The 15,169-nt window shown below is 54.1% G+C and overlaps 1 protein-coding gene across 9 annotated transcripts in view; it reads left to right on the top strand.

The window, feature by feature from the left end:
• LOC120317782 (protein KRBA1-like) overlaps positions 1 to 10,788 on the top strand; it is a 42,428-nt gene extending 31,640 nt beyond the window's left edge. For 7 of the 9 annotated variants that reach the window (XM_039364698.1, XM_039364666.1, XM_039364648.1 and 4 more), the window contains 6 exons: positions 1,615 to 1,890; positions 2,743 to 3,042; positions 4,773 to 4,949; positions 6,212 to 6,388; positions 8,032 to 8,202; positions 9,835 to 10,788. In XM_039364698.1, the coding sequence (XP_039220632.1) occupies positions 1,615 to 1,890; positions 2,743 to 3,042; positions 4,773 to 4,949; positions 6,212 to 6,388; positions 8,032 to 8,202; positions 9,835 to 10,619 (1,886 nt within the window). In that variant the 3' untranslated portion in view covers positions 10,620 to 10,788. Of the gene's footprint in view, positions 1 to 1,614; positions 1,891 to 2,742; positions 3,043 to 4,772; positions 4,950 to 6,211; positions 6,389 to 8,031; positions 8,220 to 9,834 lie in introns of all 9 variants that reach the window. The other 2 variants (XM_039364657.1, XM_039364708.1) reach the window with 2 other exon arrangements.
• The last annotated feature ends 4,381 nt before the right edge of the window (positions 10,789 to 15,169 follow it).

The following is a 15,169-nucleotide window of genomic DNA, read 5'->3' as shown; positions in this document are numbered from 1 at the left end:
TAGATACAATGGATGGATTTATGGATGGGCATAGATGATAATAGATGGGTGGGTGGGTGGGTAGGTAGGTAGATAGAGATAGATAGATAGATAGATGATAGAATATTGATGATATGGAGATGATAGATGATGGATAAATAGATGATAGATAGATAGATGATAGAGATAGATATGGATAGATGGATAGATAGAACATCAATGATATAGAGATGGATGGATGGATGGATGGATGGATAGATAGATAGATAGATAGATGATAGAACATCGATGATATAGAGATGATAGATGATGGATAGATAGATAGATGATTGATAGAGAGACAGACAGACAGATAAATAGATAGATAGATACATGGATGGATAGATTAGATAGATGATAGAACATCAATGATATAGAGATGATAGATGATAGATAGATAGATGATATAGATATGGATAGATGGATAGATAGAACATCGATGATATAGAGATGATATAGATAGATAGATAGATAGATAGATAGATAGATAGATAGATAGATAGATAGAACATGGACGGGCGGATTGATGGATGATAGATAGACATGACGGACGAATGGATTGATGAATATATATACGATGGGTGGATGGGCGATAGAGATGATGCCCAGGAGATGCCCAGTTGAGGGCTCCTTCCTTGTCCCTGGCAGGAGCTGGAGGGAAGGACGGGAGCTCCACCCTGCCCCAAGGCAGCACTTGGGTCTCCAACACGTGCTGCTAACTTCCAACCCTGCATCCTAACCACACAAGCAATCCTGCTCCGAATAGATGGAGATAGATAGATTAGATATGACGGATAGATGTCATGGATGGAGGGGTGATAGATACGATGGATGGATGGATGGATGGACAGTGAGAGAGAGAGAGAGAGAGAGAAAGAGACACACACACACACAAAGAGAGAGAGAGAGAGACACACACACACACAAAGAGAGAGAGAGAAAGAGACACAAACACACACAAAGAGAGAGAGACACACACACAGAGAGACAGACACACACACACACAGAGACAGAGAGACAGAGACAGAGGGAGACACACACAGAGACAGAGAGAAAGACACACACATACACACACATACAGAGACAGAGACACACACACAGAGAGAGACAGAGACAGAAAGAGACACACACACACAGAGAAAGAGAGACAGTGAGAAAGAAAGAGAGACACAGAGAGAGAGAGACACAGAGACACACACACACACACACACACAGAACGAGACAGAGAGAGACAGAGACAGAGGGAGACACACACACACACACAGAGACAGTGTGAGAAAGACACACACACAGAGAGAGAGACAGAGACACACACACAGAGAGACAGAAAGAGAGAGAGAGACAGAGAGAGACACACACACAGAGACAAATAGAGAGAGACAGTGAGAGAGAGAGAGAAAGAGAGAGACACAGAAAGAGAGAGACAGAGAGACAGAGACACACAAACAGACACACACACACACACACACACACAGATATTAGAATTCTTTATGACATGATTGGGCTGTGCCAGATGGACCAACATTTGGGGGGGGGGACATAGCTTGGTCCAGTTCAATACACAATCAAGCAACCCAGCTTTATCCTCCTTTCCAGAACCGACGTCGGTCCGCCTCTCTTTCCCTGCAGGGACCCTTCCTCAACAATGCGCCTCTGCTTCAGACACGGCTGCCGACAGCTCTCCCCTCCACCGGCTGATGAACTGCCTGAAGGAAATCCCCATACGACGGCCAAGTTATCTCAACACGCCGAACGCCTTCTCCTCTTCCTCTTCCTCCTCCTCCTCCAGCTGCAGTGAAACCGAAAGGGACCAACAGAGCCCAGGAAATTCAGCCTGGTGGGACAGTGGCCTGGGTCGGCATCAGCCACCAGGTGGGCCTAGGGCTGGGCTTGGAGAGGCCTTGGATGTTTTGAGGAGTGGGAGTAGAAGCCGTCCAAATTAGCGGTCCCAAACCTTCCGGGTTTTGCGGACCCGCGGTGGCAGTGGAAAAGGGATGGTTCCGTACCAGCGGCGAGTGAACGCGCGCGTGCGCGCCGCTCCCTTTGCACAAGCGACAGGCACATACGGCTTGCACAAATGTTGCTTTGCGTGTGTCCATGCTGGCCCGCCGCTCGCACAAGTGGAACTCCGTGCGCGCTTGCGTGCCACTGGTGTGGACCGGTTCCGAACTGGCTGCAGCTCGCTAGTGGGCTGAAATCGTGGCATTGGGGACAGTTTGGGAGGGTTTAGGAGATGGACCCTTGGCTGCACCTCCTTCACCCTCAGTCACCTGCCTTAGCTTTCCTCCGCCGCTGACCCTCCCCCGGCCATTTTCCATGGCCCTTTGGCCTGACCCGTCCATCCAGTTGTCATTTCACTCAGGCTATTGGGCTGTACAGGACCTCCCCCCCAGTGGCCCTGGTGGCTGCTACTCCCACCACCACCCTCCCTCCGGCCCTGGTGACAGATCTGCAAGGGCGAGGGGTGGAGGACCAGGGGGCCATTGGCCATGGAGAAAGGCCAGTGGAGGGCCAGTGGAGGAGGAAAGCCGGCCATAAATGAGCTGAGGGTGAAGGACGCACAACCAAGGGTCCGTGCCTAAATGTCCAATTCTGTGTGGGGGACCGCTGGTCCAGATGAGTCTCGCGCATCAAGTCCAGAGCAGGATATGAAATACGAGACCTTCCATCTTGGACATGTCCTGTTACATGGTTTTTCCCCCCACTTTCTGGACACATTCCCAGGATCTGAGAGGGATGTCCTCGTGGGACCAAAAGTGACGATGGAGCCCAAGAGGGAACATCTGTCCACCCAATTTCCTGCAGAAGAGGAAGAGAAGTTGGCCTCCGCACAAGAGGCCGACGTTGCGGACAGCGTTGACGAAGCACCTTCTGCCTCTCTCCTTGGCAACCCGGAGAATGACGCAAAGGATACGGGGGTCAAGCAGATGTTTCCCTCCATCACCCCGCTACAACGCTCCGGAACTCAGCGAGCTGTGACGTCCAGAGCCTCCGAAGCAAGAGAAGATGTACCACCTTCCGCACGTATGTAACAGGGAGGTGGCTTTTATGATGCTGAGTTGACCTCTTTGGGGACTTAAACCAGGATCTTGGGTGAGGATCAAGGTTGGCTGGGAGGGGGAGAATTCTTTGGAGAACCTCTAGGACCCTAAGGGAGAGAGCAGGAAGGAAGCCTTCTGCACAGCAGCCAAAGTGGAGATCAGACATGTCAAACTCGCGACGTCACGTGACGTAGCGCACTGTATCGGGATGGTTTTGCCATTGCCAGCAAAGGGGTGGGCGCGGCTTCCGGATGATGTGTCCAGCCCACGGGCTGGCAGTTTGACACCCCTGGTGTAGATGATAGAATTCTAGGGCAAGAAGGGACCTTTCTGGGTTGGTGGCCCAGGTGGAAGGGGACAAAGGCAGTGGTGGGATTCAACCAGTTCCCACCAGTTTGGTAGAAGCCGTAGCTAAATTTTGTTGCGTTTGGAGAACCGGCTGAACCCATGCTGCTTCTGGAAGTCCGTTCTAGACTTCGGAGGCCTGGAGGAGGTCTCCCGGACCTAGAAACGGCCCACTGGAAGTGCGTGGATGTCACTTCCGGAAATCCGTTCTAGGCCTCGGAGGCCTGGAGGAGGTCTCCCGGACCTAGAAACGGCCCACTGGAAGTGCGTGGATGTCACTTCCGGAAATCCGTTCTAGGCCTCGGAGGCCTGGAGGAGGTCTCCCGGACCTAGAAACGCCCCACTGGAAGTGTGTGGATGTCACTTCCGGAAATCCATTCTAGGCCTCGGAGGCCTGGAGGAGGTCTCCCAGACCTAGAACGGCCCGCCGGAAGTGCGTGGATGTCACTTCCGGAAGTCCGTTCTAGGCCTGCATCCACGCAGAGAACCAGAGGTTCAGGTATTTGAATCCCACCCCTGGGCAAAAGGGATGGTTTTGTGGGCAGGGCGGGCGTATGTAAATGCGCGCGCAGGAGCAGCTGTTGCACGAGTGGGGCCACAAGTGTCCGCGATGCTCACGCGAGTGAGGCCCCGAGCTTTTGCACGCCCTGTGCAAGTGAGGCTACAAGTGCCTGCTACCCTTATGTGAGTGAAGGTCTGGGGCGCCCGTGACCGTTGTGCGAGTTGGGCTGCAATCGTCCACAACACTTGCAGAAGTGGGGCTATGCACGCGCACACACGTGCACACTAGCCCACTGCTCACACGGCCAGGTCACAAATAGGCCACGGACCAGTAGCGGGCTGCAGCCCACAGGTTGGGGACCCCTGTTCTATAGTCCAACTCCTTGTCCGAGGCAGAAGTCCTTCTCCCACCCCAAATGTTTGGTTGTCCACAATCTTTTGTTGAAAATGTCCAGCGAACGGAGAGCAATTATCGGGGCCTGGAAGATTGTGGTTGGCTGATGGTGACGCCTCGTTCCTTCCTTGGAGCCCCCCAGATAACAACCTGGCGGCTTCCACGCAAAAGTAGAGTGAGGAGAACTTCTCTTGAGGAGAACTTAGTTGAACGTCTCACAATCCAGGACTCTCACAGGCCGATAAAACTGGGTGGTCACCAAACCGAGCCGATCGTGATGATTCAGAATTGTCCACCCATCCGAGGAGTAGGTGGGAGAATCTTCCTAGATCTCGTCTCCTCCTCCAATGGCCTCGGTGGTTGTGACCTCTGAGGATCTCTGGAGTAAGGAAGCATCTCTGAGACTTGGGGTGTCCAACCGTAGTAGCCGCCCGCCCCGCGTTCTTCACTGTCCGTCCTTCTGCTTGGTGCAGCTCTCGTCAACAAGATCTTCACCCACGAGCTGAAGAAGGACCCAAGGGACACAACGTCAGCCCGGACCCCGAGGTGTTCCAGCCCCATGGGCCCCGGTTCCCGGGATGGGACGTCTCAAGGAGACACGGACTGGAGTCCGGGGGAAGAGCAGGTCCAGCCACTGCCTGGTGACCAAGGTGGGAGCCTCAGCTGAGATAGGATGAAAGTTGGGTTGTGAAATGGCTGCCAGAAAGCCAACGAGTTCAGAGAGCCCACAGTCCTCCTCTTCCCTCTAAAACCCGCCCCTTCCTCTTCCTCCTCCCTGGAAACTGCCTCTCTTCCAGCAGTCTTGACGTTACCTGGGTGGGTCGTGAGACGTCTGCAAGAATGTCGGAGAGTACGTAGGAGCTTAAAGTCCTCTTCCTCCCCCTCCCTCCCCCTCCTCCTCTTCTCCACAAACCCCCCTCCCTTCTAGCCCTGATGAAGCTCCCTAGTTGGGTCATGAAACGTCTGCAAGGAAACCACCCAGGTCAGAGAGCACCAAGGACCCCACCTACCTACCTTCCTTCCTTCCTTCCTTCCTTCCTTCCTTCCTTCCTTCCTTCTCCTCTTCCTCCCTTCTAGCACTGTTGATGTTTGCTAGTTGGGTCTTGAAACGTCTGCAAGGAAACCACCAAGCTCAGACAGCATCATAGTCTTTTTCTCCTCCTCCTCCTTCCTTCCTTCCTTCCTTCCAGCACTGATGACGTTCCCTAGTTGAAACGTCTGCAAGGAAACCACCCAGCTCAGACAGCATCAAGGACCTCATAGTCTTTTTCTTCTTCTTTTCCTCCTCCTTCCTTCCTTCCTTCCTTCCAGCACTGATGACGTTCCCTAGTTGGGTCATGAAACGTCTCCGAGGAAACCACCCAGCTCAGAGGTCCCCCAAGGACCCCACAGTCCTTCCTCCTCCTCCTCCGCCTCTTCCTTCCTTCCTTCCTTCCTTCCTTCCTTCCTTCCTTCCTTCCTTCCTTCCTTCCTTCCTTCCTTCCTTCCTCCCTTCTAGCCCTGATAACGTTCCCTAGTTGGGTCCTGAAACGTCTGCAAGAAAACCACCCAGCTCAGAGAGCACCCAGGACCCCACAGTCCTTCCTCCTCCTCCTCCTCCCCACAGCCACCTCTCAGCCTTCGAACACTGATGCTATTCCCTAGTTGGGTCACGAAACGTCTGCGAGGAAACCATCCAAGGACACTTCCCCCCCTCCCCAGTTCTACTCTGAGCTTCTGTCAAGAGGATGGGGAGGATCTCCTCCCGGCTCTTATCCTGCCGTGGCCCCGAGTTCAAATCCTGCTCCCCTTCGGAGGGGAGGCCCCGGTGTGCTGCCGCCATATTGGGGGAAGATTGCAGGGGAGGGGAAGGGTGAATTGCGATCGGCCTCCGCCAACGGCCGGGTGACGTCTTTCTCCCTTTGCTCCGAAGGGCTGACCGGCAGCAGGCCTCTCCAGGGCCTGCTCAGCTGCCTGGAGGAGCTTGCCTACCCAAGCACCCCCAGGCCCTGCCCCTCCTTGGCCAGGAAGAGGCCCCGACAACCGCAGCACAACCAGGAGGAGGAGGAGGAAGAGCAAGCAGCCCATTGCAAAAAGAAATCCTGGCAAGGCGAGTATGGGAGGCTGCATCTCCAACGGGACAGAAGACAGAGGACAGGGGGATTCTGGGAGTCGAAGTCCACCTTTCCTCAAGCATGCTGGCTGGGGGATTCTGGGAGTCGAAGCCCGTCCCTCTTAAAGCAGGCCGGCTGGGGGATTCTGGGAGTTGAAGTCATTCCCACTTAAAGCATCCTGGCTAGGGGATTCTGGGAGTTGAAGTTCACCCCCTTAAACATCCTGGCTGGGGGATTCTGGGAGTCGAAGTTCACCCCTCTTAAAGCATGCTGACTGGGGGATTCTGGGAGTTGAAGTTCGCCCCTCTTAAAGCATGCTGACTGGGGGATTCTGGGAGTTGAAGTTCACCCCTCTTAAAGCATCCTGTCTGGAGGATTCTGGGAGTCGAAGTCCACCTCTCTTAAAGCATCCTGGCTAGGGGATTCTGGGAGTTGAAGTCCTCCCCTTTTAAAACATGCTGACTGGGGGATTCTGGGAGTCGAAGTCCACCCCTCTTTAAGCAGCCAAGCTTGAGAAACGCTCGGAAATTCGGGCACCCAGAGCTGAACCATTGCATTTGATCAACCTAGAGCAGGGATAGGCAACCCTGGCTCTTTTATGACGTGTGGACTTCAACTCCCAGAATTCCTGAGCCAGCCTGGCTCAGCTTGGAAACCCCTCCCTTTCCCCTCAGCGTGGCTGGCTCAGGAATTCTGGGAGTTGAAGTCCACATGTCATAAAAGAGCCAAGGTGGCCTACCTCTGGCCTAGGCTTAGGCTGCTTTATCACTCGGAGACTTCAACTCCCAGAATTCCTGAGCCAGCCTGGCTCAGCTTGGAAACCTCTCCCCGTCCCCTCAGCGTGGCTGGCTCAGGAATTCTGGGATTTGAAGTCCACCAGTCATAAAAGAGCCAAGGTGGCCTACCTCTGGCCTAGGCTGCTTTATCACTCGGGGACTTCAACTCCCAGAATTCCTGAGCCAGCCTGGCTCAGCTTGGAAAACCACTCCCTTCCCCTCAGGTGGTGGCTCAGGATCGGGAGTTGAAGTCGACGGAGTCCATAAAAAGAGAACATCTTTTCCCTCCCTCCTCTCTCTCTCTGGTGGCCTACCTCTGGCCTAACCCCCTCATGACTCGTGGACTTCAACTCCCAGAATTCCTGAGCCAGCCTGGCTCAGCTTGGAAACCTCTCCCCGTCCCCTCAGCGGGGCTGGCTCAGGAATTCTGGGAGTTGAAGTCCACGCGTCATCAAAGAGCCAAGGTGGCCTACCTCTGGCCTAGGCCCCCTCATGACTCGTGGACTTCAACTCCCAGAATTCCTGAGCCAGCGTGGCTCAGCTTGGAAGCCTCTCCCTTTCCCCTCAGCGTGGCTGGCTGAGGAATTCTGGGATCTGAAGTCCACCAGTCATAAAAGAGCCAAGGTGGCCTACCTCTGGTCTAGGCCTAGGCCACTTTATGACCCGTGGACTTCAATTCCCAGAATTCCGGAGCCAGCCTGGCTCAGCTTGGAAACCTCTCCCCGTCCCCTCAGCGGGGCTGGCTCAGGAATTCTGGGAGTTGAAGTCCACCAGTCATAAAAGAGCCAAGATGGCCTACCTCTGGCCTAGAGGAACACAACTCCGTCGAACTAACCAGCCTGGGGCCCTTGTCCTCTCTATAGGTGCTGTCTCTTCCAGTGCCCCCACTTGTGACGAGGGGACATCGGGGCCCCAGCAGAACGGCCATTCCTGCCCACGGAACAGCTGGTCCTCTGCACATATGCAGAGTGACCCTCCCAGGTGGAACCCCCCGGCCTCGTTTCGGATGGGAGCCCGAAGAGCTTCTGCAACGGGTGAGGAGCGGACAAACGTAAGGAGAGCTGGGAAGCACGGATGGGAGTTGGTGTTGGAGTCCTTGGCAAGGCTGAGCCCCCCGCCACCTGCCCGGGAAAAGTGGCACCATCAGATCTTGACCTTTGGGGGGGGATAGAATAGAATGGAATGGAACAGAACAGAACCGGATGGAATGGAATAGAATGGAATAGAATAGAATGGAATGGGATGGGATGGGATGGAATAGAATAGAATATAGAATAGAATGGAATGGGATGGAATAGAATATAGAATGGAATGGAATGGGATGGAGTAGAATAGAATATGGAATGGAATAAAATGGAATGGGATGGGATGGAATAGAATGGAATAGAATAGAATATAGAATAGAATATAGAATAGAATGGAATGGGATGGAATAGAATGGAATGGAATAGAATCGGATGGAATGGGATGGAATGGAATAGAATATAGAATGGAATGGAATGGAATAGAATATAGAACATAGAATGGGATGGGATGGGATGGAATGGGATGGAGTAGAATAGAATATAGAATGGAATGGAATAGAATATAGAATGGAATGGAATGGGATGGAATAGAATATAGAATATAGAATGGAATGGGATGGAGTAGAATAGAATATAGAATGGAATGGAATGGGATGGAATAGAATGGGATGGAATGGAATAAAATGGAATGGGATGGAATAGAATAGAATATAGAATAGAATGGAATAGAAGAGCAACTACGATGATTAAAAGCCCAGAGATCTAAAACATACAAAGAAGAACGGTTGCAAGAATTGGGTTGGGCCAGACTAGTGAAAAGACAAACTAGGGGGGGGGGACACAATAGCAGCCTTCCAGTATTTGGGGGAGCACCCCAAAGAAGAGGGGGGGGTGTCCACATATCCTCCAAAGCTCCTGCAGGTAGGACGAGAAACGACGGATGGAAACTGACCAAAGAGAGAAGCAACCTGGAATTAAGGAGAAAGCTCCCAACAGGGAGGACAATTAACCAGTGGAACAACTGGCCACTGGAAGTCGTGGATGCTTCATCCCTGGAGGTTTTTAAGAAGAAACTGGACAGCCACACGTCTGAAATGGTATAGGGTCTCCTGCTCGAGCAAGGGGGGTTGGATTAGAAGACCTCTAAGGTCCCTTCCAACTCCATTTGTCTATGATTCTGTAAGGTTTTCCTGTTCAAGCAGGGGGTTGGACTGGATGACCCCTAAAGTCCCTTCCAACTCCATTAGTCTATGATTCTCTCAGGGATTCCTGCTGGAGCAGGGGGTCAGATTAGATGACCTCCAGGGTCCCTTCCAACTCCATTAGTGTACGATTCTGTAAGGGTCTCCTGCTTGAGCAGGGGATTGGACTAGATGACCTCCAGGGTCCCTTCCAACTCCATTAGTCTACGATTCTGTAAGGGTCTCCTGTTGGAGCAGGGGCTCAGACTAGATGACGTCTAAGGTCCCTTCCAACTCCATCTGTCTACGATTCTGTAAGGGGTTCCTGCTGGAGCAGGAGGTCGGACTAGATGACCTCCAAGGTCCCTTCCAACTCTGTTCTCATTGGTTGATTGATTGATTGATAATTCTCTCCAGAATGACGATCAGGGTCTCACGCTGATCTTCCCGTCTTTCCCAGCCAGGGACAAAGGAAGACTTCCGGCCTTGGATGCAGGACCAGAGGCGAAGAACAGCCGCTCCGCGGCTCCGGGACTCTGCAGCTGCTCCCACGGAGCCGAGTCGGGAGCCGTGCAGCCCCTCGTCTCCAAACAGCTGGGCCGCCTGGCCGCCGACGTGAGCAGCCTTTGCCGGGACCTCTCCGGCCTGCAGAGCCACGTCTTGCAGCTGGAGCAGGACGCTCGCTGCTGGGCGCTGGAGCTGGCCGCGCTGCACCTGGAGAACCACCGCCTGGACAAGTACGCCCGGCGCCTGGAGAACCGTTGCCGCGCCTTGGAAAGCCGCTCCCGCCGTGCCAACCTACGCCTTCTGGGCTTGCCGGAGGGGGCCGAAGGGGGCGACCCGGCCGCTTTCCTCCGACGCGCCCTGCCGGAGTTGCTGGGCTGGCGCCCGGGAGCGCCGGTCTTGGAGATCGAGAGCGCCCGCCGGATCCGAAGCTGGGACTCGTCCGGCAAGCCGCGCCCGCTGCTCTTCCGCGTCTCCCGCTCCGCCGACCGAGCGGCCGTGCTGGAAGCGGCGCGCAGCCGGCCGCTGCGCTTCGCCGAGGCGCAGCTTGCCATCTTGCCCGATCTTGGCGCCCCACGGCGGAGACCGCCGCCCGCCCCCTTCCGGAGGAGCCGGTGGGTGGCCGACCTGCTTTTCGGGGGGCGGCCCATCCCCCCTTGCACCCCCCTGGTGGCCGTGGGGAATCCGGGGTTGCCCCCCTCGCCGGGGTCTCGTGGGGGCTGCGAGCAACACAATCTGTGAGACATTGCCGGGGGGTGGGGCGGGGGAGACGGTCCGGGAAAGCGACTTGGGACGACGGTCGACCAAAACCGACTTTCCCAAGCGTGGGAAAGCATTGACTCTCTCCTCCTTGCCGTCCAGCGAAGGTGGGTGGGCTAAGCCACCGTCCTGCTACTTTTGCATGGCTTCTCTGCAAAGGGGGGGGGGGTTTAACAATTAGGGGAAAGGGGGGAAACGGTTGTGTCCCGTCCCTACTTCTCACCCGCTCCCCTGCTGCTGCTGTGTAGGCATTGCACAAGAGAGGGGTGTTGGCCTGGGTCTCCAACGGGTGCCCCCCCCAGACCCTTTCCAAGTGACCAGATCGGGGGTGCAGGAGGTGGGGGGCCAAAGTCTCCATGAAGCAGAGTTTGGCAATCGTGATGGTTTTAAGAGGGGAGCAACTCCCAGAATCCCCCAGCCGGCCTGCTTTAAGAGGGGAGGGCTTCCACTCCCAGAATCCCCCAGCCGGCCTGCTTTAAGAGGGGAGGGCTTCCACTCCCAGAATCCCCCAGCCGGCCTGCTTTAAGAGGGGAGGGCTTCCACTCCCAGAATCCCCCAGCCGGCCTGCTTTCAGAGGGGAGGACTTCCACTCCCAGAATCCTCCAGCCAGCAGGGGGAATGTCCTGGGGGGGGGGGAAGATCCATGCTGGGAGTTCTAGTTCCACCTCAGGCACGAAAGCCAGCTGGGTAATTTTGGGCAAATCGCCAGGTTAGGGTGAGTTAAAGTCTCACCTTAGGAACGTTGACGTTGGGCCAATCACTGGGAGACAGGGAGCTGTAGTCCTGCCTTAGCCGTGAAAGCCAGCTGGATGACTGTGGGCCATTCACCGGGAGACGAGGAGTTCTAGTCCCACCTTAGTCACAAAAGCCGATTGGGTGACTTTGGGCCGATTACCAGGAGATATAGAATTCTAGTCCTCCTTAAGCAGGAAAGCTAATTGGGTGACTGTGGGCCAATCACCAGGAGACGGTGAGTTCTAGTCCCAGGTTAGGGAGAGGAGCTAACTGGGTGACTTTGGGCCAATCACCAGGAGACGGTGAGTTCTAGTCCTATGTTAGGTATAGGAGCTAACTGGGTGACTTTGGGCCAATCACCGGGAGATGGTGAGTTCTAGTCCCATGTTAGGGATAGGAGCTAACTGGGTGACTTTGAGCCAATCACCAGGAGACTGGGAGTTCTAGTCCCATGTTAGGTATGGAGCTAACTGGGTGACTTTGGGCCAATCACCGGGAGACGGTGAGTTCTAGTCCCATGTTAGGGATAGGAGCTAACTGGGTGACTTTGAGCCAATCACCAGGAGACTGGGAGTTCTAGCCCCATGTTAGGTATAGGAGCTTACTGGGTGACTTTGAGCCAATCACCAGAAGAGGGTGAGTTCTAGTCCCAATTTGGGCCCACCGACTTTAGGCCAATCACCAGGAGACGTTGAGTTCTAGTCCTGCCTTCAGCACGAACGTCGGCGGGGCGACTTGGGCCCAATCACCAGGCGGCGGTGAGTTCGAGTCCTACCACAGGCACGAAAGCCAGATGGGGGGGCATTTCCTGTCTCTCTCTCTCTCTCTCTCAGTCCAATCTTCCTCACAGGATTGTCGTTCTGAGGAAAATAAGAGGAAGAAGGAATACTATGTACGTCCGCCATTTTGAATTGCTTGTAAAGTAATCGAGGCGGAGCGAAAACCGATAAGAAAATATCTAATAAATAACTGAACAAACAAAACGAGCGTTTTGCAAGATGGCTTGGGCGCACACACACACACACACACACACACACACACACACACACCCTGCCCCTCCCTCGGTGGAAATTAGTGAGGACGGATTGGCCACGAAGCAGCCACGGTCCCCAAGCCCTCGGCCTCACCTGGGAACACCTCTATTTAGATCTTCCCCAATGTACACCTCTGCGGCACGCACACGCCTAATCAGGTTTCTAGCCCTCAGTAAGACAGTCTGCATATTTGAGCAGCTGCTGCCGGCACTAGGCAGGCACTAATGAGCCCTATTTATGTTTTATTTATTTAGGGTTTTTTTTTCTTCTATTTATGTTCCAGCTCCCGGGGTCAAGCAGGAGACCCTTAACGGAATCGCAGAGCTGGAAGGGACCCTGGAGGTCATCTGGCCCAACCCCCTGCTCGAACAGGAGACCTCTACAGAATAACAGAGTTGGAAGGGACCCTGGAGGTCATCCACTCCAACCCCCTGCTCAAACAGGAGACCCCTACAGAATAACACAGTTGGAAGGGACCCTGGAGGTCACCTAGTCCAACCCCCTGCTCAAGCAGGAGACCCTTCCAGAATCATAGACAAATGGAGCTGGAAGAGACCTTAGAGGTCATCTAGTCCAACCCCACGCCCAAGCAGGAGACCCTTCCAGAATCATAGACAAATGGAGCTGGAAGAGACCTTAGAGGTCATCTAGTCCAACCCCACGCTCAAGCAGGAGACCCTTCCAGAATCATAGACAAATGGAGTTGGAAGGGACCCTGGAGGTCATCTAGTCCAACCCCCTGCTCAAGCAGGAGACCCTTACAGAATCATAGACAAGTGGAGTTGGAAGAGACCTTAGAGGTCATCTAATCCAGCCCCCTGCTCAAGCAGGAGACCCTTCCAGAATCATAGACAAATGGAGTTGGAAGGGATCCTGGAGGTCATCTAGTCCAATCCACTGCTCAAGCAGGAGACCTTTATACAGAATCATAGACAAATGGAGCTGGAAGGGACCCTAGAGGTCATCTGGCCCAACCCCCCGCTCAAGCAGGAATCCCTTACAGGCAGTGGTGGCACACCTAGGGCACGTGTGCCAGAGGCGGCACTCAGAGCCCTCTCTGTGGGCACGTACGCCGTCGCCCCAGCCCTACCTCCCCCCCGTGGCCCCTTCCCCCCCAACAGCCCCCCCTGGAGGAGAGTTGCGCCCGGGCATGGCCCGTATGGAGCAGCGCAGCCAAAGATATGGCAGCCGGGCAGCGGGGACAAGACTCCGCCCTCGTGCCCCGTCGCGCGCAATCAATGCTGCGGGGTGCGGGCAGACGGCGTGGCCGCCGTGGTCCTGCTGGGTCGCCTGGGCGATCCGCGGCCGGCCGTGGAGGCGGGGAGTGGCCTTGCGGGTGGGCGGGGGCGGAGCGGGGACAGGGCAGGCGGGGCGGAGTGGGTGGGACCAGGGCTGGGGCACCCTGTCGACGTGAAAGATGCATAAGTCGTCTCTGATAGACAGGGCTGCCAGTTCAGAGAGACACCTAGCTCAGTGGTTCTCAACCTTTTTAATGCTGCGCCCCCCAACCGGTCGTAAGTCGAGAACTACTCAACCGGTCGTAAGTCCAGGACTACTCAACTGGTGCATCCCCGTTGGCAGACTGGGATTTTTGGCGGGCTCAGCAGGGCAGAGACAGCCTGGACCATTCCTATTGGCTTTTGAAAGCCAATAGAATTAAACTCTATTCAAGAGAGTCTATTCTATTGGCTTTCAAAAGCCAACAGAATAAAAGGGAGGAGCACAGCTAAGGAAAAGGGGGGGAAAAATGGCGGACTGCGTTGTTTGGCGACCCCCGTGAAATGGTCGTTCGACCCCAAATGGGGTCCCGACCCACAGGTGGAGAACCACTGGCCTAGCTGATGTGACGGCCACTAGGAAGGCCATCTTAAGCGTCAGGCTCGAAGGGAAGAGAAGTGAGAACCTGTAGGACAGTGGTTCTCAATCCATCCATCCACCTTTCCAATCCATCCACCCATCCATCTTTCAAATCCATCCATCCATCCATCTTTCCAATCCATCCACCCATCCATCCATCTTTCCAATCCTCCATCTTTCCAAATCCATCCATCCATTCATCCATTTTTCCAATCCATCCATCCATCTGTCCAATCCATCCATCCATTCACCTTTCCAATCCATCTATCCATCAATCCACCTTTCCAATCCTTCCAATCCATCCATTTATCCATTTTTCCAATCCATCCATCCATCCTTCCAATCCATCCATCCTTCCAATCCATCCAGCCATTCACCTTTCCAATCCATCTATCCATCCATCCACCTTTCCAATCCATCCATCCATCCATTTTTCCAATCCATCCATCCATCTATCTTTCCAATCCATCAATCCATCCATCTTTCCAATACATCCATCCATCAATCCACCTTTCCAATCCTTCCAATCCATCCATTTATCCATTTTTCCAATCCATCCATCCATCCTTCCAATCCATCCATCCTTCCAATCCATCCAGCCATTCACCTTTCCAATCCATCTATCCATCCATCCACCTTTCCAATCCATCCATCCATCCATTTTTCCAATCCATCCATCCATCTATCTTTCCAATCCATCAATCCATCCATCTTTCCAATCCATCCATCCACCTTTCCAATCCATCCATCCACCTTTCCAATCCATCCATCCACCTTTCCAATCCATCCATCCATCCATCTTTCCAATCCATCCATCCACCTTTCCAATCCATCCATCCACCTTTCCAATCCATCCATCCATCTTTCCAATCCATCCATCCATCCATCCATCTTTACAATCCTTTC

The sequence above is a fragment of the Crotalus tigris genome, unplaced genomic scaffold (genome assembly GCF_016545835.1).
Source record: "Crotalus tigris isolate CLP2741 ecotype Arizona unplaced genomic scaffold, ASM1654583v1 scf7180000017592.2434428, whole genome shotgun sequence".
NCBI lineage: Eukaryota > Metazoa > Chordata > Lepidosauria > Squamata > Viperidae > Crotalus > Crotalus tigris.
This window is presented reverse-complemented; position numbering and strand designations above follow the sequence as displayed.